This window comes from Pelophylax lessonae (genome assembly GCF_965119305.1).
Source record: "Pelophylax lessonae genome assembly, chromosome: 5".
Taxonomy (NCBI): domain Eukaryota; kingdom Metazoa; phylum Chordata; class Amphibia; order Anura; family Ranidae; genus Pelophylax; species Pelophylax lessonae.
The window spans coordinates 434,785,420-434,809,223 of record NC_138772.1 but is presented as its reverse complement, the minus strand read 5'-3'; the positions used below and the strand labels follow the sequence as shown (position 1 = coordinate 434,809,223).

The 23,804-nt window shown below is 43.8% G+C and overlaps 1 protein-coding gene across 1 annotated transcript in view; it reads right to left on the bottom strand.

The window, feature by feature from the left end:
- The window catches only part of CLVS1 (clavesin 1), a 133,439-nt gene that overhangs the window by 40,083 nt on the left and 69,552 nt on the right, over positions 1-23,804 (bottom strand). The window contains exon 3 of the mRNA XM_082258785.1: positions 2,449-2,559. Within this exon, the coding sequence (XP_082114911.1) occupies positions 2,449-2,559 (111 nt within the window). The remainder of the gene's footprint in view (positions 1-2,448; positions 2,560-23,804) is intronic.

The window sequence follows — 23,804 nt, the reverse complement described above, 5'->3', positions numbered from 1 at the left end:
GCAATATACAGGACATTGAAGGAAGGCTGCAGACCACATTACCCAAAAAAACATGCAGACAGAGGAGGAGACAAACAGACTATTCCCAGGCAATTGATCAAAGGTCTGGGCAGTGCATTGCGGGGAACCAGAAAGTGCCAACCTGTTGCACGTGGTGCCAGTAACGCCTGAGGACTGAGCCATTGAAAGGTATTTTGCTTTGCCAAGACCAGAGCTGGAGGGACCCATTGCCATGTGTGCCTACAGCAAGGGGGTATCAGTGAGAGTCTGGGTGTTCGGACTGAGCCTTGTGAGGGCTGAACCCCCGGGGACTGGATTCTTGAGAACAGCAGATCACCAAGCGTTCTGAACAGGAATTTTTGTGCCAGGAGTGGTGAGTGGAATCAACTGGGCTTATCCTATCACTGTCAGTAGTAAAGACTCCCCTTTTTTTTAGCAGCTCAGCAGTCATTCACTGCATGGAGTATTAAAGAAACAGTAACAAGTGCACCATTGTACAGATTGGTCCCAACGTTAGCTGGCTTAATATTGTAAATAGTGGCCAGGTATTAATTAACAACATTCCAGGGGTACCCTGTTCTGGAACACCTACGTATACCCATATCCAGGGGTATAATCACAGAGTGCACTCTAGAACACTTTTCTGACTAGTTATTGCCAAGAGTTATAGTGATACCTTTCTTTGCACCAATTATGCTTTTCACACTTTATGCTATTCTTTATTATGGTGTTTAATTTGGTTTATGCTTATCGTGATCTAGGTTAATTGCCATATTATAGACTAGTATTCACGTTATTTAGTTTAATGCATTCAATCATGTTCAGTTGCCTATTTATTGCTTTGTGCATTGCATTTATCTGCCTTGCCAAAATATATTCACTTTATCTGTTTCCTATGTGCTATTATAGTGTATGGTATACCAATACTCAAGTTACAACCAGGAGTGTCAGGGGGTCAGCGATTTGCAGAGTCACAGCAGAACAGAAAACTACAGTTAGTTAGTTACTACTACACCTGTATTTGTTACTAAACTGCAGCATGGAATCTCAAATCTTAGAACTGGATGGACAAAAAAACAAATACTTTAGCAGGTAAACAGTTCTCTTGTATGTATTTCATCTGTGTTGTTTGTCTGGAGTTCAGCTTTAATGATGTAGCAGGAACTATTATGGTCCATTCTCACTATAAAACACATATTATTCAGCTCTGAGGTGTATTTTGAATGGGCGGGCAGTATACCTCAACACATGAAGGGCTCTTTCACGTGGGCGACTGGGGGTAATAAAACCGTGGCTCAGCCCTCTGGCCACCCATGTGAAAGAGCCCTTCATGTGTTGAGGTGCACTGCCAGCCCATTCAACATGCACCTCAACACACAAAAATGTGTGGTAACACAATGAATAGTCCACCAGAATTCTACCATTACAGCCTGACTAGGCTTAACACATGACGCACCCATGATGCCTTGCTTTGTGGCCGCGGCATTTTTAACTTGAGCAGAAGAGTTTAACAGGTAGTACTGCTCATCAAACTGATCAATGGGGCTGCACCATAACCACAAACCAAATGCTTGGCTCACAGTTGTGGTGAGGTCCTGCAATGTAAACTGATGCATGGGAATTAAAAAAAAAAGTAAAAAAAAATGGCATCAGGAGGCAGGCAGTAGCAGCTCATGAACATTTGTCAGTCAGCCACTGCTTTACTGCCCTCCACCAGATTGCTTTTCAGAGGTAAACTTACCACCTGTCTGAAGGAACCCTAAATATACCGGTACCCTATTTTTTATTATTTATTACCAATGATAGATTTATTAATATTTGTATATTATTTCACTAGCACATTTGTTACTAGCATCTATTTTATATTTGCATTAAACAGTTAATGCTTTTTCACGTTTAAAGCAATGGAGTTGAAGCTATGAGAACAATAAAATGATTTAAAAGAAAAAAAAATGTTCCATTCTCTTGATAAGGAAAAAATGTGAATCTGAGCGTTAGCACATTGAAAAGAAAAGCTCTGGGCTCAATAGATCCAGGTAGTGGAAGATAATGAAATTATGAAATGGAACACCTTGTGCTGTAAACAGATATACATGATTATTCACAGCAGCCGAACCTTCCTTCCATTGCATGTAATTACAGATTCCTGGCTCTGTCAGGAGTTTTAATATATTTTCCCTTTATCATATAAGAAATGAGATTCCAACTGGTTCGTTCCTGTTCTCTCTGAAGATCAAAGATACCCGTAGCACAGTGACTCCCACTGAAAATAATCCATTGTCACCGCTTTATTGATCAGAAGCAGACAATCTGCAGCCTACAGCTGTGACCACGGCATGTCATGTGACTTCATCTCAGAGGTCACCAGGAAAATCAGGTTATCTAGAGTCTGTAGGGATTTAGAGGAAACCCAGGAAAACCAGCCTTACATATGTTATCGAGCCTTACCCTTTTCCGGGTCTTGTCTTTAAGGAACGGCTTAATTATTGTATACAAAGCATGGATGTACCAAGGCTGATTGACAAAATGAACGCCTCCGAAACGGGCTGGAAAACTGTCCTAGAAAAAAGAGAAATACAGGAGCTCATTATTGGACATAATACCTCTGTGCCAGTTGGTTACAAAGGCAATCCATTATACATGTGACATAACCATAACACCGAATTGAATGACAACTGCAACCGTTAAATTTAGATGGACATTATAGGTGCACTATAGCCAAAAGTATTGTATTATATTGTATTATTATAGCCAAAATGATTGTAGTGTGTGTTGTTCGCACCTGTAATGATTGTATTCGGCAAATGAATTATTTTTTATTTCACATTTTATAGCTACATTTATCTTGACATCAAAATCATCAAGAACTTACTTAAAGGCATATTTCATAAGGATTCACCATATATTGTGTACATGTTTACTCAAAATTCACTCTATAACATTCACCCTATTCATATATCACATTTCTTTGTACATTTGACCAACATTCCCTGACCTTCATTCCCCTTTTCTTGCATGGGTGCTTTCTGTAACATCAATTTTGGTGATAAGAGGGTGAATGTTACCTTCTTTGCACATTCACCTGACATTTACTGCAAACATTTGAAACTAACATACAACAGACATTTAAAAATAAATTACAACAGATGTAAAATCACTGCATTATGAAAATTCAGTTTGCCTATTGAGCAGTGGTGGTCCACTTTTTTTATATGGGGTGCCTCAAGTATAGCCCTCCATCAAATTGCTGCACATAAAATTCTGTGAACATTCATCATCGGAGACAGCAGATACACAACAGGATATAGTCAAATACTATGGACATGATACAAGAGTTGGTCAAAGACCGTGGACCTAATACAGGAGAGGGCCAGAGCCTTCTAACAGCAGACAAGAGATGGTCAGTGACTACAGACATGACTGCGGACAATAAACAAGAGTTGGTCAGTGACTACAGACATGATGCAAGGGATAGTCAGAGACTGCAGACATTATACAAGAGATGGTCAGAGAGTGCGGAGATGATACAGGAGATGGTCAGAGACCACAGACATATAAAAAAAAAAAGATGGTTGTAGAGTGTGGATATAATACTAGAGATGGCCAGAGACTGTAGATATGATACTAGAGATGGCTAGAGACTGCAGAAATGATACAAGAGAGGGTCAAAGACTGCGGACATGCTGTAGGAGACTGTCAGAGACTGTGAGCATGCTATAGGAGTTGTTGGATACTGGGGACATACTTCAGGAGACAGTTGTAGACAAGAGACATTACATGAGACTACTAGAAATCACCAGATATGGGAGTAAGTCACACATGTGCAAGTCACAAGCAAGTCTCAAGTCTTAACCTTCAAGTCTCAAGCAAGTCCCAAAGCAAGCAAGTCAAGTCGAGTCCCTGCTAGAAGTCAAGCAAGTCAAGTCAAGTCATCTATTTTGGTCAAGTCACAAATCAAGTCAAAATACTGATCTACCCCAATTTTCAGCTTTAAATCAGTTAAAAGTCAGTGGTCAGGAAAGGTTTTGTTTTATTTTCATCATTAACAAAACTGCTTAGTGCTTTTTTCTTGGCATATTAAAGAAACACTTTGAATGCCCAAACAGCTCAAAATCCTTCATCTGGTCACGTTTTAACACCACGGTCACTAAAAACATGTTAACTATTTCCATTGTTAAACAGCCAGTGTCCTAAAAATCAGAACACACTGAGGTGTTTTAAGTGACTATTATTTAATAACTTAAAAAAGTAAAGTAATTTCGAGTCAAATGTCTCAAGTCAAAGTCAAGTCTCAAGTCATGAATACCAAGTCAAAGTCAAGTCGAGTCTTTTATTAATTTTAGTCAAGCAAGTCTCAAGTCCTCAAACTGAAAAAGATGGCCCACTTCTACGACGATGGTCCTTGCCCTTACTAGCCTGTGGTAGAAAAGGTATTCTTCCCCCCTGTGAGACCCTTAATGATGTCATTCAGGGTAGCTCCAAACAGGCGACCAGAATTTAAGCCAAAAAATACGCTGAAGAACCACTGCCGAAACAGAGAGTCTATCAACCTCAAAATGGCCGCCGGACTACACAAACATGGCCATCATGCATTAAGCACACAGGCTACAAGAAAATGGCACCACGAGGCTCCCAGGGACCTAGGAGGGATCGCTAGGCTTAAAAAAAAAAAACACCAGCAGGAAGGGGGGGCCCTGGCAGAAGCCCCCACCAGGTACAGCCCCACCCCACAGCCGATCTCCCGGTCGCAGGCAGCGCATCCCCCCGCCCCCATCGCTAGCACAGCACCCTGCCCCCACTACAGGAGGTGGATCAAAAACACCCCACAGCCCCAGCATAAGTGAAGGAGGGGAGGTGGATGGGGAAGCAAGATGGCCCACAGGGACCACCAAACCAATGAGGGGGTGCCTAATTGAAAGGAGGAAAACCGGGGGGTCTGACCATCCCATGGAGGGGCCCATGTCCACCCCAAAACCCTCCAGGGGGAGAGAGGGGCAGTTACTTACTATACCAGGAACCAGGCGGGCACTGCTCCAGACAGAACATCCTCACCATCGAAATGGGGGGCTGTCGGCCAGGAGGAACGATGCGACTCGGGCCAAGACCCAGTTGTATGCGACCTAGGGAGGCATTTAACTCACAGGCCAGCCCCCTGTCCAGTGGAGCTATGTCATGGTCGACCTAGAGCAGGGCTGAGGTCTGGGTGCGCTCGCTGGCAAGACTGGGGTGACCACTGGATCTAGATTATCCAGCCCGTCTCCCAGTTCGGCAGTTGATTGGAGAGCCCACAGGAAAAAAACAGGAGAAATAAATATATCTAAAAAGGATAAAAAAATGCCAGGACTAGAGATCCCAGCAAGGAACAAGGTCCTTACTCCTGACTAGGCAGAAAAAATCTGAGTACCTATAGCAGAAAGAGGGAGTATACCTCCTGGGACTGCCCATAGGCGTAGCCAGACTTTTTTTCTGCCAAGCGTCCTACTCCTGTAGGGGGCAATATAACCCAATGGTTAAGAAGATAAGGAGCTGTGTCCATCAATGAAAGAAAGAGAAATAGCAGGTCCTATTTTAGGATTCTCATCTCATTAGGATTCTCATTCCATTTATTACAGCACTAAATACATTTTTCCAGAATAACAAAACATCTTGGCTCCCTTATCTGCCATTGTTAATAAAAAAAATAAAAAATAAAGTAAAATTCTTATTAAGTCACACATTTTAAGGCTTCATTATGATCTAAAGAATGCGCATACAATGGTGCAGACATCCCAATGGCTCCTGAAATGCTGATTTTTCTCACCCACGTAATCCCTCGAGACTTTGGTAAAACCAGCTGAACGGATCTGTTTAGAGCACAATGAATGTCTGCATATAATGAACTGTGGACATTAATTCCCACTGAATAAACAGAGATGCTAAGCAGAAATAAGAGATAATTAAATATTAACATATTATTTGCTTCTGAAAAGCCTGTGCTTTAGTCAGATATTTAGACATGAATGAATAAAGCCACTGAGATAATTAGTCAGTTCATAGTTACTGTAAGCTATTATACTTCTACTGCAGTGTTGGATCAAGGTCGCCAATTGTCCAGAAAGTACGGGCACACCATAAAAACAACAGACTGCAGCTGAAAATTCCATGAAAAAAAATGTTGATTTCCTATTAAGGAACTTGCCCTTGGCATAGAATATGGAAACTAACAGGTAAACTTAATACCAGGATCCACGAGGAATTACTTTAGCTTGTCCAATCCTGGTGCTTCCAGGGATGGGGGAACATGGGACATGTCCCCTGCTTCCCACAATGCAATGTTCAGTGACCGAGGGTAGCCAGGCAGATATTGTACTCCAACCTTACTTTTTGTTTTGCACAGTTGTGCATGCTCCTCTCCTATACTGAGCGTAACCTCTATGAGCTTCGCACATGTGGACATTACTCGGGTGATCTGCATGCAAATGTCTGCCTAGAAACTCCCACTCTTCTGGACTAATATCGCTCCCAACTGTCCCTGATTTCGAGGGACTGTCCCTCATTCCAAAAAGTCCTAAGTCCCTCCTCATTTGTCCCTTATTTTGGAAAAAACTATATAGATGTATATAAAATGCTCTACTTATCTATCAAAAAGTGTTTCCAGTGCTAAGCCATTCATTCAACTTCTAGCTTGCTGTATTTGTAAATTCCAAGAGCCAATATAAAGGAATAGTAGTGGTAAAAAAAAGCACTTGTGGTCATTTAAGGGTGGCATGGCAGGGGGTGTGGCCTATGCCTACATACTTTTGCTAATAGGTGTCCCTCATTCCCATCTCAGAAAGTTGGGAGGTATGTAATATCCATCCACCAATACATTTTGATATTTGCATAACTCCTCTAACTCCTCCAAGAGCCAACCCACTGCTTGTATCATGTTTGAAAGCTCTTGAGTACTGACAAAAAAACCTAAAACCTGTTACATACATTATTTTAGACCCAGTGTTGTCATTACCGGGTCTCTGTGCAGGCAGTTCATGGATGTTGGAAGGGTTCGGCAGAGTGCTGTACATCGATTTGTGAAAGCACCCTGCCTCAGTACTCCAATCAAGAGTCTTTAGCCCTAATACAAGCAATGGGCAGGCTCTTGGGATTTCTCCCAATGCAAACATCAATGTGCAAATATAAGCCCCTATTCACAATATGTAGTGCACTGCACATATGCATGTTCTGCACATGTTGTTGCACTTTGAGCATGGGGAAGCCTATTCATTTCAGTGGACTGCCTTACATGTGACAAACATGGCAAAAAAGCTTGGGTATTTTTTTGAGCTTTCAGCATTCTTTAGTCACGCATTTTGCTGCAGTTTTTGAATGCTAAAAATATACCTGTACTTTTCACATTCAATCAAAGTAACAGGTTAATTTTATAACACATCCTTTTGCTGATACCTTCCTTCTCTGCACTTTCCTACTTCCCCATTTGGTTGCCAGAACCAAGTGCCAAGCCCAGGCTCACCAGGTGGTTGCACAAAGCAAAGGACTCGTCCCCGCGAATGATAGTGCTCAGGCCTGTTGACTGCTTGCACTTGGCTGCTTAGGCACCCAGTACTACATTGCGGGAGAAAGGGTGGATAGTTACATGCTCCCCTATACCTGGAAGTACTTGGTACCTTATTTGACTCTGGCAAGCAAATGGGACAGCAGGGAGTACAATTAAGGTATCAGCAATAGGGAGGGACGATCACGTGAACCGGTCACTTTGCCTGGAGTAGTATGAAAGTATAAATGCTTTATCAGTGTTGTAAATTAGACACTGTGATGGAACCAAACCCCACTGTGCTTGAGTGCTTCTGTCAGTATACCACTTCCTCCAGCCTGTACATAGATATCAGATATTATAGCCGCATAACATACAAGACTAGCTGACAAATAGCATGTATGAGATCTGGAAACGTTTATTGAACAAACTCACACAGAATTTACAGTGTCTCACAAAAGTGAGCACACCCCTCACATTTTTGTAAATATTTTATTATATTTTTCATGTGACAACACTGAAGAAATGACACTTTGCGACAATGTAAAGTAGTGAGTGTACAGCTTGTATAACAGTGTAAATTTGCTGTCCCCTCAAAATAACTCATCACACAGCCATTAATGTCTAAACCGCTGGCAACAAAAGTGAGTACACCCCTAAGTCAAAACATCCAAATTGGGCCCAATTAGCCATTTTCCCTCCCCGGTGTCATGCCCCCGTGTCATGTGACTCGTTAGTGTTACAAGGTCTCAGGTGTGAATGGGGAGCAGGTGTGTTAAATTTGGTGTTATCGCTCTCACTCTATCATACTGGTCACTGGAAGTTCAACATGGCACCTCACAGCAAAGAATTCTGAGGATCTGAAAAAAAAATGTTGCTCTACATAAAGATGGCCTAGACTATAAGAAGATTGCCAAGACCCTGAAATTGAGCTGCAGCACGATGGCCAAGACCATACAGCGGTTTAACAGGACAGGTTCTACTCAGAACAGGCCTCACTATGGTCAACCAATGAAGTTGAGTGCACATTAGACGTATGAGTGCTGCCAGCATTGCTGCAGAGTTTGAAGGGGTGGGGGGTCAGCCTGTCAGTGCTCAGACCATACGCCGCACAGTGCATCAAATTGGTCTGCATGGCTGTCGTCCAAGAAAGGAAGCCTCTTCTAAAAAATGATGCACAAGAAAGCCCGCAAACAGTTTGCTGAAGACAAGCAGCCTAAGGACATGGATTACTAGAACCATGTCCTGTGGTCTGATGACACCAAGATAAACTTATGTGGTTCAGATGGTGTCAAGCATGTTTGGCGGCAACCAGATGAGGAGTACAAAGACAGGTGTGTCTTGCCTACAGTCAAGCATGGTGGTGGGAGTGTCATGGTCTGGGGCTGCATGAGTGCTGCCGGCACTAGGGAGCTACAGTTCATGGAGGGAACCATGAATGCCAACATGTACTGAGACATACTGAAGCAGAGCATGATCCCCTCCCTTCGGAGACTGGGCCGCCGGGCAGTATTCTAACATGATAACAACCCCAAACACACCTCCGAGATGACCACTGCCTTGTTAAAGAAGCTGGGGGTAAAGGTGATGGACTGGCCAAGCATGTCTTCAGACCTAAACCCTATTGATCATCTGTGGGGCATCCTCAAACAGAAGGTGGAAGAGTGCAAGGCCTCTAACATCCACCAGCTCAATGATGTTGTTATGGAGGAGTGGAAGAGGACTCCAGTGGCAACCTGTGAAGCTCCGGTGAACTCCTTGCCCAAGAGGGTTATGGCAGTGCTGGAAAATAATGGTGGCCACACAAAATATTGACACTTTTGGCTCAATTTGGACATTTTAATTTAGGGGTGTACTCACTTTTGTTGCCGACGCTTTAGACATTAATGGCTGTGTGTTGAGTTATTTTGAGGAGACAGAAAATTTACACTGTTATACAAGCTGTACACTCACTACTTTACATTGTAGCAAAGTGTCATTCCTTCAGTGTTGTCAGATGAAAAGGTATGATAAAATATTTACAAAAATGTGAGGGGTGTATTCACTTTTGTGAGATACTGTATACCCCACCAGGTCTGGTGCCTGATTACATTATTGTATGCAGATGAAATTGTATGCAGAAATATAATTAACATATCTAAGGAACAACCAACACAAACAGTATACTACTTTCCCACTAGCAACTAATAGCTGACCATGTTTTAATTAACTTGAGCTAATTAACTAGTCACTTAAACCAGCCTAGCTGGAGTGCACACAAAACTAGCCGACCGACAAACAATAGATGACACAATTAACCATGGAATCCACATCTAAGCAATGCTTTGATTATTGAGGAGTCACAGACTTCATGGCAACGTTCTATAACAGGCTATAAGTCTCACAGTGTAAAGTGGATTAAATCTTCATATATTTCTTGAGGGATATTGTTGATAAATATCACTGTCCCACTTGAAGTAATCCAAACCATATTTTCACTGTCCATTAAGTAGTTGTCCTTCATTTTCTCGGTCATCCTGTGCCTCTGATAGACACAGTGTGACTTACACATAAGAGGGACCTGGGGACCTGAGACAGGAGTTTCCCAACCTCTCTAAGGAAAGCTGGGTTCCATAGGCCCCTCACCCAAAGTGACTCCCGTCACATCTCTTCCCTTTCGGAAGGAGACTAACACAGGAGGAGACTCCAGACGGGTTGACTTCGAAGTTAGTTTGTAGTTCCAGTCCCCCAATGCCTGTACCCACACAGTACCCCAAACAAATTGTCCCAAACAGAGCGGTACTCAGCCAGCCAATATCTGCATCTCTTGTATAACATACCCACTAAGGGGAGAAGTGCAGTCTGGCCCTTCTCACTGGAGTCCTTTCAGCCACTGGAGAGAAGACAGGGTGGCTGGGCTCACTCCGTCACGCTGTTGGGGATTTGGGCCAACGGCCCAGAGTCCTTGGGGTATCCGGATGGAGACCATTGTCCCATCAACTTTTTCTAGATAAAAATCTCCAAGTGCTTGCAGAGCAAGGCTGACATCCTCCTGTCCCAACGCCAGACCTTTTTCTGGGGTTGTGTCAGTAGAAACCGAAGTCCCATCCACTACCACAGGAAATCCATCTTCTGTTAGTTAAGGGCAGAGGCCAGCAGCACTCTGCCCTGTTATAAGCTCTTCTGCTGGGTTGCTGTCATTGGAGACCGCAGTCCCATCCACAGATATCAGCTCAAGCTGCAGTTGTGAGGTGCTGATTGCATTCTCTCCCTGGAGCTCCTGCAGAGTTGACTGATGTGGGCAGAGGCCAGTAGCGTTCTGCCCAGCTGTCAGCTGTTTCACTGGGAAGTAAAGTAAAGTAAAGAGGCATTTCCCGGGAAATTATAGGCCTGTCAGTTTGACATCAATAGTATGTAAACTTCTGGAGGGGATGATAAGGGACTATATCGTAGAGTTTGCTAAAGACAACAACATCATCAGCAGTAATCAGCACGGGTTTACAAATGGGCGTTCTTGTCAAACCAATCTATTAACATTCTACGAGGAGGTGAGCTGTGAGCTAGATAGGGGGAGACCAGTGGATGTGGTGTACTTGGATTTCGCTAAGGCGTTTGATACAGTTCCCCACAAGCGCTTAATTTATAAAATAAGATCTGCAGGTATCGACAGCAGGGTTTGCTCTTGGATACGGAATTGGCTTAAAGGGCGTGTCCAAAGAGTGGTAATAAACAGCGCATACTCAGACTGGTCTGAGGTAGTAAGCGGGGTGCCCCAGGGCTCAGTCCTGGGACCAACCTTGTTCAATTTATTCATAAACAACATTGAGGTCAGGATCAGTAGTTCGATATCAGTTTTTGCAGATGACACAAAATTGGCCAGAGCAATAACTGCACAGCATGAAGCAGATATCCTACAGAATGACCTGGACAAAATTACAGAGTGGGCAACGACATGGCAAATGAGGTTTAACGTGGAGAAGTGTAAGGTTTTGCACTTGGGGACTAAAAACATAAAAGCACAATACACGTTAGGAGGGGAACCCTTGGGGGAATCAAAAATGGAGAAGGATCTGGGAGTCTTGGTTGATGATAGATTAGGCAACAGCATGCAATGTCAAGCGGCAGCTGCCAAAGCCAGCAGAATATTAGCATGCATAAAGAAAGGGATGTATTCCAGAGATAAGACTATAATCCTTCCACTTTATAAAACTCTGGTCCGACCGCATCTGGAGTATTCTGTCCAGTTCTGGTCACCAGTCCTCAGGAGGGATGTGTGGGAGCTGGAGAGAGTCCAGAGAAGGGCAACTAAACTAATTAGGGGATTGGAGGACCTTGACTATGAAGAGCGTCTACAATCGCTCGATTTATTCTCCCTGGAGAAGAGACGTCTGAGGGGGGACATGATAGCAATTTATAAATATCTTAATGGGGATCCCAGCTTAGAAAAAAAGCTGTTCATTCGAAGGGATTGCATGAGGACTCGAGGGCATACAATGCGATTAGAGGAGAAGCGTTTTAACCTCAGGCAACGTGGGGGGTTCTTTACTGTTAGGGCTACAAGATTGTGGAATTCTCTACCACAAGAGGTGGTTTCTGCGGGTAGTATGGTGGCTTTCAAAAGACTCTTAGACTTACATTTTAAGGATCAGAACATTCAGGGGTATGTGAGATGATTACAGCCACACACACCTACACAGGTTGAACTGGATGGACTATTGTCTTTATTCAACCTCACCTACTATGTAACTATGTAACTATGTAAAGTGAAAGGTCGTGGCTTTGCACAAATCCTTCAGGGCCACTGTTTGTTGTATGCAGAAGTCAACAGCGCCATGCTCTGAAGCCACCTCTTCTGCTGGAGGCTAACCGGGTTGCTCCTCCTCAGCAGAAAAGTCTAATAAATCCCCAGTCTCTAGAACTGGTGTCTGGGGATCGAGGTTCACCATCTCCTGTCCGTGGAACCCAGAAGACGTAATCGGTGCTGGGCAGAGGCTAGCAGAGCTCTGCCCTATTGTCAGCATTTCAGCTTTGGGGACAGCAATCTCTGGAGTTTCCAATGCTGATTGTAAGGCATGCTGCTGAACTAGGAGGAGCTGTGACAGGGGTTTCCCAACCACTCTAAGGGCACCTCGACCAAAGTTAGGGAGTCACTGACACCATGGGGGAGATTTACTAAAACTGAATGGGGATGTGTATGGAGAGACATATTCCCACAAGAACGTCAGAATGTCCAAAATTAGCATAGGGGGAGATTTGCTAAAATTGGTGCACGCAGAATCCCGTGCATAGTAACCAATCAGCTTCTGACATTGACTTGTTCAATTAAGCTTTGACAATAAAACCTAGAAGCTGATTGGTTACTATGCACAGCTGCACCAGATTCTGTGTGCACCAGTTTAGTAATTCCCCCCCTATACTCATTGTGGTCATTCTGAGGCAGGAATATGTCTCTCCATACACATCCCCATGCAGTTTTAGTAAATCTCCCCCATAGTGTCTAAGTTACAACACTGATAAAGCATTTATACTTTCATAATTCCCCAGGCAAAGTGGTTGGTTCACTTGATCGTCCCTCCCTATTGCTAATACCTTGCTTGCACTCCCTGTGGGAATATGTCTCTCCATACACATCCCCATTCACTAAACCTTTTCTCTCACTGGGTTGATTAAAATCACTATCATACCAGATGGGTAACTCTCAGCGTGGTGGGTGGCATTATTAAAAGGACAACTTCAACAAAGGACCTCTTTTACAATCGTTTTTTTTTTTTTAAGGTTGTAAACCATACAGATATAAAACCATACAATACAGTATAGAAAAGTACCGGTACATGATAACATTAGTGAAATACATAATTGGTCACTAACGAACTGGTATAACGCAATTTTGGGCTATGACTATAATTCTGTAGAACAGAAAATAGCAAAGGACCTTTAAATAATTCAGCAGCTGTGGTATAGTATGGAATCCTCTGCTAACATCACAGAAATAAACAAATGTCAGCAGTGATGACGCCAGTGAGGGAACAGAAGTAAAAATGAAGCAGTGAATGGTGGAATGATGAAATGGTAGATGGAATGTGACGGGTAATAGTTTAAATTAGGCAGTTTTAATTGCAGGTTGAACATTCAGCATGTGCTCCTGAACCCTTTGAGATATTCCCCCACCAACTTGGCAGACTTTTACCCCCAGTGTGAAATATTTTCACATATACTCTGTTGTTTAAATATGATCTAATTACCATAAACAGTTTTTGATGCTTTTGCATGGTTTATGAAATTGTCTCCTCCTGTATTGGTGATCTCTCTTCCTATTTTTCTGTATTGGTCCATATACACATATACTGTATATATCCATATCTCTATTTGCAGTTCTGGGTTTATGCCGTTCTTTTAAACCACACCTCTGTAATTGTACTCAAGGATCCTGCTTGGCCAGAAATGTGTTACTATGACTTCCTGAGCACAAAATGACAAGATTAAGAACCAATTTGGCCCTACAACTAGTGAGTATTGATTCTTGTGTCTCTGGGTCATTTGTTGATAGCTGCAGTTTTTAAAAAGAGAAAAGCAAGAGAGAGAGGAAATTAGGTTGAGATAGAACTGCCTTATTACACACCCCTTTTCTTGCAAAGAATAAAAAATTGTTCCTATATACAACTTCCCTTGTGGTATTGACTATATCACTTGCCTCGGATGAAAGCACCCATTCACCAATCACCACCACCCAGTAGTGCTGAGGCCTAAACAAGATGGCACATGGAGAATACATTGATAATATGAAATATGGATATGGAACAGATTTTATAATATACTTGCATCATTTTTAACTTGCAATTTCATAGTGTTTGCATTAAAAAGAATTCTGAAGTGGTAATGACTATATCACTTGCCTCGGATGAAAGCACCCATTCAACACCACCCAATAGTGCTGAGGCCTAAACTAGGCAAGATGGCACATGAAGAATACATTGATAATATGAAATATGGATATGGAACAGATTTTATAGTGAACTTGCATAATTTTTAACTTGCAATTTTATAGTGTTTGCATTAAAAAGAAAATGATATAATTATATATAGTTGGAACTCTTTTTTTCCAGGCTATTCGTTGGTCAGTGTACACGCACCACTAATTTTAGTTCTTAGCCTAAGCTGTTCTTTCATAACACACCTCTGTACTTGTACTCAAGGATCGTGTTTGGACACAATTGGGTTAATATGACTTCCTAAGCACCAAGTGACAAGATTAAAAGCCAGTTTGGCCCTACAACTAGTGAGTATTGATCCTGTCTCTGGGGACTGGTAATACAGTTGGAAAATGATTGCTCGCACAGATGGATAACAGTTATCATCTTCAGACTGAATTTACCAACATGTCTGTTAATCTTCCTATTCTGAGCAGACAATAGCCTGGAGTCATGTGTTTTTTAGGTCACAATCTGCAATATCAGACCAGTTGACAGTAGAGGACAGTTGGCATCAAGGCATGAATTGGTCACCTTCAGAGCAGGCAATCTAAAGAGAGCTCAGAGGTCTTTATAAATGTGCCAGGTTGGCTATGCTTATCTCGCATGTTGATATGAAGAGAGATGAGAGCAGCATAGGAAGACACAGCCAATGGTGCTTATCCTGAGAAGAACAATAGTAATCCATACAGGTTTTCTAACCAGCACAATCTATTCTTATCCCAATACCAGCCAGCGGCATCTAGTAAGGCCACAGACATGAGATCATCACCATTCTGCCCACAAATAGCCAGACTCAGCAATCGCAATTTTATGTCTATTAAAGTAGGCTACAGATGGGCACGTTTCTCACTGAGGATTTATCTGCCTGTTGATTAAGCACTGGGACCTGCTGTGATCTTTTCCAGTGGTGACAGCAATGCTTACACTATGCTTTGCTCCATAGCAGAAGAAAGGATTAGAAGCATTGACAACTTCATAGAAAAATATAAAAATATAGGTGCATCTAGCATACCTTCCAACTTTTTGAGATTGGAATGAGGGACAACTATTAGCAAAAGTATGTAGGCATAGGACACACCCACTGCCACACCCCTTACAAAAAAAAAATAATTAGTTAAACCCACTTTTTATTCCTTTATTCTGGCTTTTGAACTTTACAAATGCAGTGAAAAAGAATTTGGATGAAAGGTTTAGCACTGGGAAACACTTTTTGAAAGATAAAAAGTGTATTTTGTATACAACTATAAAGAATAGACCAAAATGAGGGACGAATGAGGAGGAAAGAGGGACTTTTATTTCAAATCCGGGGCAGTCCCTCAAAATCAGGGAGAGTCCCTTAAAATCAGGGGCAGTTGGGAGCTATGCATGTAGCCAGTCTCTTATCTTGCTAAAAGGTTACATTCATTGTAAAATGAACACAGGTATCAGAAGAATATCTCAGGCGGGTTCCTGACATCTGCTGAACACTTCCCAACATCCAACTTGGAAAAGTGAATCGAGCCACGTGACCGAATATATACTGGGTCTAACCTTAAGGTTGGGTTCACACTTTTGCGATGTCAGACATCGTATGTGATTCGCACCGCATTGCTGTGTAGATCACATGCGATGTCTGTGCGATGCAAATTCAGCCATACAGATTGCATGGCTGAATTTGCATCGCATTCGGACAAAAATGGTGCAGGATCCTTTTTTTGGTCCGCACTGGAAACAGATCACTTGGGTGCGATCCGATTCCTGCACCATTTGACAGTTCGCACTGCAAACTAATCTGGGGGGGTCATTACCTTTGTATTGACACCCGCAGGGGTTTGCAGAGAGCAGTGTGAGCTGCCTGCAAGAGACATGCGATTCAGGAACCCGCACTGGAATCACGCTGGTTCCTGCATCGCAATAGTGTAAACCTAGCCTAAAGATGAACTCCAGGTATCAATATTTTTAGTTACGTTGGACCAGCTTGGACCAATGTAACTATGTATATATCCCACTTGACTGATCTCCCCGGTAGCTGGAAATCGCTGTAGTAAGCAATACTTACTAGCAATCTCCACTAGTTTCTGAAACCTGTGGCATGCATTTTCCTCCTGCATAGTAAACACAGAAGGTTGCTCACTCGGCACGGCACCATTCAGAGAATGCTTCGCATTTTCTCATTAAAAGCAAAGAATTCCCTGATTGGAGATTGTGACATCACCGCCCCACCTTTCCACCTTATCCAGTCAGAGAATGCTTTGCATGCATTGGGAAAATACAAAACATTCTCTGAATGGTGCCCATGCACAGTGAGCGATATTCTATGTTCGTTAGGCAGGAGGGTGCTTGGCATGGATTACAAAAGCTAGCAGTTATCACTGTAGTAACAGTGCCTGCTAAAATAGTTTCCAGCTTCTAGGGAGATACCACAGGCATGGTATAAGCATAGTTCAGCCTTTTTCAACCAGGATCCCACCTTGAGGCGCCTTCAGGGGTGCCTTGGCAAAATGCCTAAAAATTAATAAAAATTGTATACAAGCTAATGGGTGGCTCAAGTCTGCCCTTTAGTTACACAAAGCCACAGGTGTTCATTATGCACCATTACGACTAGACACTGGCATCATAACAACCACTGAGGTCATCAGTTGATAAGGAAGATGTCTATTGCCTCCACAGCATCCTTGTTTGACCCTCCTCTGCTCCTCTCCTTCAGCACTGGGATCACAAAAGCTGACTGATGAAGAGAAATTGAGGGAGAAAAGAAACACTGGAGTACTAGTCAGTACCAGTGGGCAAAAGTGCATTTGCTTTGGAAGAATAAATCACCTCTAAAGTTGGGTGTCCTATATGTGAATGATGCTGCAGTATGTAAAACTATTAGAATAGTTTTTTACATTTTAGAATTGGGTGCCTTGTGACTGCCCACAATTCTAAAGAGTGCCATGAGATTGTCTATAATTTTAAAGGATGCCTTGACTGAAAAAAGGTTGAAAAACATTGGCAAAGTTACATTGGTCCAAGCTGAACCAACGTATCTACTGTGTGTAAAAATACTTATACCAGGAATTTATCTTTAAAGTAACACTGCTGTGAAAGAAATACAAAGGCATAGTTGCCAACGGTCCCGAAATTCCCAGGACATTCACAATGTTTTGACAGTTGTATCAGACCTTGTCCCTGGCTGAGTCCTGGAAATCAGTCCTGCCATCTGAACTACAGCTTGCTGTTCAACTGTAGTTCAGTTGGCAAACACACATGCTGCTGGGTGTGGCAGGGAACAAACATCTGATTGATGCCAGGAAGTCAGGTAGTGCCTGCCTCTTTGTGTGATTGGTTAGGGCTCATGAGGGGACGTGGCCAGCCTCAGAGGAGTGATCCCGCCAGCCTGCAGGTGTGTAAAGGTAGTAGGAGGCTGCAGCAAGGGTGGACCCAACCTGGGAGGAGGTATGTTAGTGCTAAGTCACTAACAAAAAAATGTTTACATCTTTAGAGATACTGGCATGATGACAATATGTGTGTATATATATATATATATATATATATATATATATATATATATATATATATATATATCAGACATGGGAGTAAGTCACATATGTGCAAGTCACAAGCAAGTCTCAAGTCTTAACCTTCAAGTCTCAAGCAAGTCCCAAGTTACTGTGAAATGCAAGCAAGTCAAGTTGAGTCCCTGCTAGAAGTCAAGCAAGTCAAGTCAAGTCATTTATTTTGGTCAAGTCACAAATCAAGTCAAAATACTGATCTACCCCAATTTTCATCTTTAAATCAGTTAAAAGTCAGTGGTCAGGAAAGGTTTTGTTTTATTTTAAACATTAAAGTGGTTGTAAACCCACTTTAAAGACTTTTACCTTTAGGTAAGCCTATATTAAGGCTTACCTATAGGTGCTATAAATATCTCCTAAACTTGCACCGTTTAGGAGATATTTACAGTGCATGCAGCCTATGACGTCATTGGTGCATGCGCTCTGAAGGAACGGCCACTCGCGCTGTTCCTTCAGAGCCCAGTGCCGTGAACGGCGGCTCCCGCGCGCATTCGCAGAAGTGATGTAATCGCGCCTCCGGCCAATCAGATGGCCGGAGGACGCGATCCAAGAAGCAGAACAGCCGAACATGTTGGCCGTCCTGTCGGCACTGCGGGGGCTTAGTTTTTAGGTAAGTACTTCATAATGAGCTACTATGCGATGCATACTAGCTCATTATGCCTTTGTCTTTACAGGTTTTTTTTTTCACATTTTTTTTCAGCGGGTTTACTTCCTCTTTAACAAAACTGCTTAGTGCTTTTTTCTTGGCATATTAAAGAAACACTTTAAATGCCCAAACAGCTCAAAATCCTTCATCCGTTCATGTTTCAACACCACAGTCACTAAAAACATGTTAAGTATTTCCATTGTTAAACAGCCAGTGTCCTAAAAATCAGAACACACTGAGGTGTTTTAAGTGACTTTGGTGTCAGAAACATAACAGGCACATTAATTTTGCTCATCTTGAGAAAATGCAAATATTTAATAACTTAAAAAAGTAAAGTCATTTCGAGTCATATGTCTCAAGTCAAAGTCAAGTCTAAAGTCATGAATAGCAAGTCAAAGTCAAGTCATGTGACTCAAGTCCCCCACCTCTGATATATATATATATATATATATATATATATATATATATATATATATATATATGTGTGTGTGTGTGTGTGCTTACCTACCAGAATATTGTGCCAGATATGAAGAGCAATGAGTGTTTATTTTAATCTTTGCATTGATCTTTCCTGGCTGTCAGGGTCAGCATAATTTGATCAATCATATCCAGGCTATCTACAGAAGCATTCAGTACTAATAAGAGTCTGGGTGACCAGAAACCACATTACATCAGCTACCTTTTACACCTAAAGTCTGCAGCATTCCCCTTCCATCAGAGTTCATCTTTACATCAGGATCTGCAGACTTCCCCCCTGCACTGTAAGGAGGAACCCTGCATATTCTGATGTAAAGGAGAACTCTGAGGACTCTGGTGTAAGGGGGAACTCTGTAGACATTGATGTAAGGTTAAACTCTGGGGACTCTTGTGTAGGGGGGATGGGGGTCTGGTAGCAAGATACCCCCTTATAGCAGAGTTCCCCTTTAAACAATAGTCCAAAGAGTTCCCCCTTACATCACAGTCCATAGAGTTCCCCTTACACCAGAGTCTGTTGTGTTCCCCTCAACATCAGGATCCGCAGAATTCCCCCTTGCACTGTAAAGGGGAACCCTGCAGACTCTGTTGTAAGGGGGGACCCAGGAAACTCTGACATAAGGAGGAACCCTGTAGGCTTTAATGTAAGGGGGAACTCTGGAGACTCTTGTGTAAGGAAGACGTCTATGGACACTGATGTAAAGAAGAACTCTGGTGTAAGAGGGACTCTAATGTAAGTGGGGACTCTGATGTAAATGGGAACTGTGATGTAAGGGGGGGGGGCACTCTGGTGTTAGGGGGTGACACTGGGAACTCTGATGTAAGGGAGGGACTCTTGGAACTTTTACACAAAGGGGAATGATATATGGCAGGACTCTGATTTGAACAGAGAGTTCATCCTGACTGCTGCACTGTAAATGTTGTTTTGTATGTTACATTCTCCTCCTGACACCTACACTCTACACATTATGTTATACATTACATAGTCCTGACCAAGGTGTTAATTGTCCCAACAGTTGCTGGTTTTAATAAAGTTTTATTTTTAAGGTAGGCTCAGTCAGACAAAATGATTTCCTTTTTGTGTGCATGAAAGCATATGTAATGAAAATGTTTATTTTTTTAAAAATGATCCTGTGTCTCTGTCATTTGTGGTACAGTGATTAGGAATATGTTGTAGGTACAAGGACTGGTATATGTGTGCCATGTATATAGCGTCCAGGGACAGATTCTGTGTAATCATCCCCCTACAAGCCCCTCCCACTGTTAGCCAAATGCTGGCCATGTGTACTGAATGCCATTGTGTGCTACGCACGCCGCAGGACTTATTTTCCTGTTCATCTCAGGGAGCTTCAGGCCTTTCATTATCCTAGTCATGCTCACATTTTGTCACGTACTTATTCTGAGTATTGTTAATGTTTACATATTTTTTATACTGCTTAAATACAGCAGGTAAAATAAGTATTGAACATATCACCATTCTGTTTTTATTCACAATTTGTACAGTGTCCCAACTTTTGTGGAATCGGGTTTGTATATTTACCTAGAAAAATGGTGACGTGTATAATAATTATTTTAGGTGGCCGTAATAGCTGCAGGAATCAGCAGAGTCGTGCCGCTGTTATTTGCACTGGTGCTAGTCGTTCGTGTGAAAGGAGACTTAAGCCCCGTACACACGTACTGATCGTCGGCCGAACGGTCGGCCGTCTTTTGTCCAGGGCTGTCGTGTCTGTTGAAAACTGCAAAAGACTGCACACGAATTTTGTCGGCCAACAACAGCCGACTTCAGAAGTGATGTCATGTGATGGTTAACTTTTCTTGTGTTTTTTCTTTTATGAGAATGCCCAGTCTTGCTAATCTGCTGTCTGTCGGCCGAAATCTGTACTGACTGGCGAACAATCCGCCGTTCTGGTGACGGGCAACAAAAATTTTAATGCCTGCACGACAGATTCTGTTCGGCCGAAAATGCGCTGTCGGCTGTCGGAAGCATCATACTAACAAGCCTGCAATCGACCGATCGGTCGTCGGCCGAATATTTACGGCCGACAATCGGTACGTGTGTACGGGGCTTTAGGATAAATTCACGTGGACATCTAAATTCCAGAGTTTAGCTGCTTTTACAAGATTTTTCAAAGTAATTATGCTATTCATAAACAATGATAAGCCCTGTTTTTATTGTAAAGCCTGGTATACACTACTAGTTTTTTTTTTCGGTTGAACGAAAAAAAACTTGGCAGCTCCAATCGAAGCCGCTGAACTAACAATCCAATGTTAGAACAGCCATTTCCCCTGCTGTTCTAGTGTGATCTGACGCCCCCCCACCAGAACACTCCGGTCATCGCTGAGAGCGCTGATTGCCTGCTGGTTTTCCAGCATGCTCGTCCGACAGAAGCTTCTGTCAGACCGCCTGCCATACACATGGGTCGAATGGCGGCCATTTTCTATTGAATCAGGCATTGTCGCCCAACCTTTGGCCCGTGTGTACTAGGCTTAAGTTTCACAAAAGAGAGAGAGAAAGAGAGAGAATGCCCTGCTCCTCAACCATTTAGAGATCGCCTGCTACATATCTACTGCGGCAGGGCGGCCCGACTGCGCAAAATCATGTACATGTACGTGATTTTGTGCACGAGATGTCAGGGGCGTGTGCGTGCCATGGCAGCGCCACTTCTGCTGTGAGCCAATCAGCAGGTCCGGCGACCGTAATGGCTGCCAGGACTCACCGATGGTTTGGTGGAATGAGAGAATGGTGGTCTGCCTATGTAAACAAGGCAGACCGCCGTTCTGTCAGACAGGAAGGGAGTGTTTCAGCTAAGCTGAAACACAGATCTCTCTTTTCCTCTAGTGCAGCAACTCCCCCCAGTGGCGTAGCGTGGGCAGTGCAGGGGGGGCCGGCCGCACCGGGCGCAACATCTGGGGGGGGGGCGTATCCGCAGTGTCACTCTGTCTGTCTGACTCTGACATACACAGTTCACACACTGTCTGCGGCTGCCTCTATCTTTAGGCTTGGAGATGTCCAGCTCGGCCGCCCTATGGCTGAAAATGGTGGTCAGGGCGGGTCTGGATTGTGCCTCACCTGTCCATTGGTGTAGGGTGGGGTGGGGTGGCATTGCAAGCCAAGCCCCGCCTATTCCGCCTCTCCTCACTGCTCAGTCAGTTTAGCAGCGAGTGAGTCAGCAGCCTGGCGCTGTCACAGAGTGTTTTTTTTTTTAAATCACCTGATTAGAGCCAGAGGCTCTAATAGGCTTCAAAAAAGGGTGGACCCTGCCCCCCGAGCCCACCCATTGTGTGACAATAGCGAATGAAAATTCGCTATTGTCACACGGATCCTCCTCCTGGCCAATCAGGAAGCGGGTCCGAGACCCGCTTCCTGATTGGCCGAAAGGCAAACTCATGTCATTGGCTGAGGAAGAGGTGGGAGGACACGAGGAGACGCGGAAAACTGAGGAGAGACCGCCGCTGCAGGTAAGTCATTCTGCATTGAAGGGGGCACGCTGGTCTGTCTGCATTGAAAGGGGCACGATGATCTCTCTGCATTGAAAGGGGGCACACTGGTCATTCTGCATTGAAAGGGGGCACGCTGGTCATTCTGCATTCAAAGGGGGCACGCTGGTCATTCTGCATTGAAAGGGGGCACGCTGGTCATTCTGCATTGAATGGGGGCACGCTGGTCATTCTGCATTGAAAGGGGGCATGCTGGTCATTCTGTATTGAAAGGGGGCACGCTGGTCTCTCTGCATTGAAAGGGGGAACGCTGGTCATTCTGCATTGAATGGGGGCACGCTGGTCATTCTCCATTGAAAGGGGGCACGCTGGTCTCTCTGCATTGAAAGGGGGCAAGTTGGTCATTCTGCATTGAATGGGGGCACACTGGTCTCTCTGCATTGAAAGGGGGCACGCTGGTCATTCTGCATTGAAAGGGGGCACGCTGGTCTCTCTGCATTGAAAGGGGGCATGCTGGTCATTCTGCATTGAAAGGGGGCACCCTGGTCATTCTGCATTGAATGGGGCACGCTGGTCATTCTGCATTGAAAGGGGGCACGCTGGTCTCACTGCATTGAAAGGTGGCACGCTGGTCATTCTGCATTGAAAGGGGGCACTCTGGTCATTCTGCATTAAAAGGGGGCACGATGATCTCTCTGCATTGAAAGGGGGCCACGCTGGTCATTCTGCATTGAAAGGAGGCACGCTGGTCATTCTGCATTGAAAGGGGGCACGCTGGTCTCTCTGCATTGAAAGGGGGCACGCTGGTCTCTCTGCATTGAATGGGGGCACGCTGGTCTCTCTGCATTGAATGAGGGCACGCTGGTCATTCTGCATTGAAAGGGGGCACGCTGGTCTCTCTGCATTAAAAGGGGACATGCTGGTCATTCTACATTAAAAGGGGGCACGCTGGTCTCTCTGCATTAATTGGGGGCACGCTGGTCATTCTGCATTGAAAGGGGGCACGCTGGTCTCTCGGCATTGAAAGGGGGCGCGCTGTTCATTCTGCATTGAAAGGGGGCACGCTGGTCTCTCTGCATTGAAAGGGGGCACGCTGGTCATTCTGCATTGAAAGGGGGCACGCTGGTCATTCTGCATTGAAGGGGGCACGCTGGTCATTCTGCACTGAAAGGGGGCACTCTGGTCTCTCCGCATTGAAAGGGGGCACGCTGGTCATTCTGCATTGAAAGGGGGCATGCTGGTCTCTCTGCATT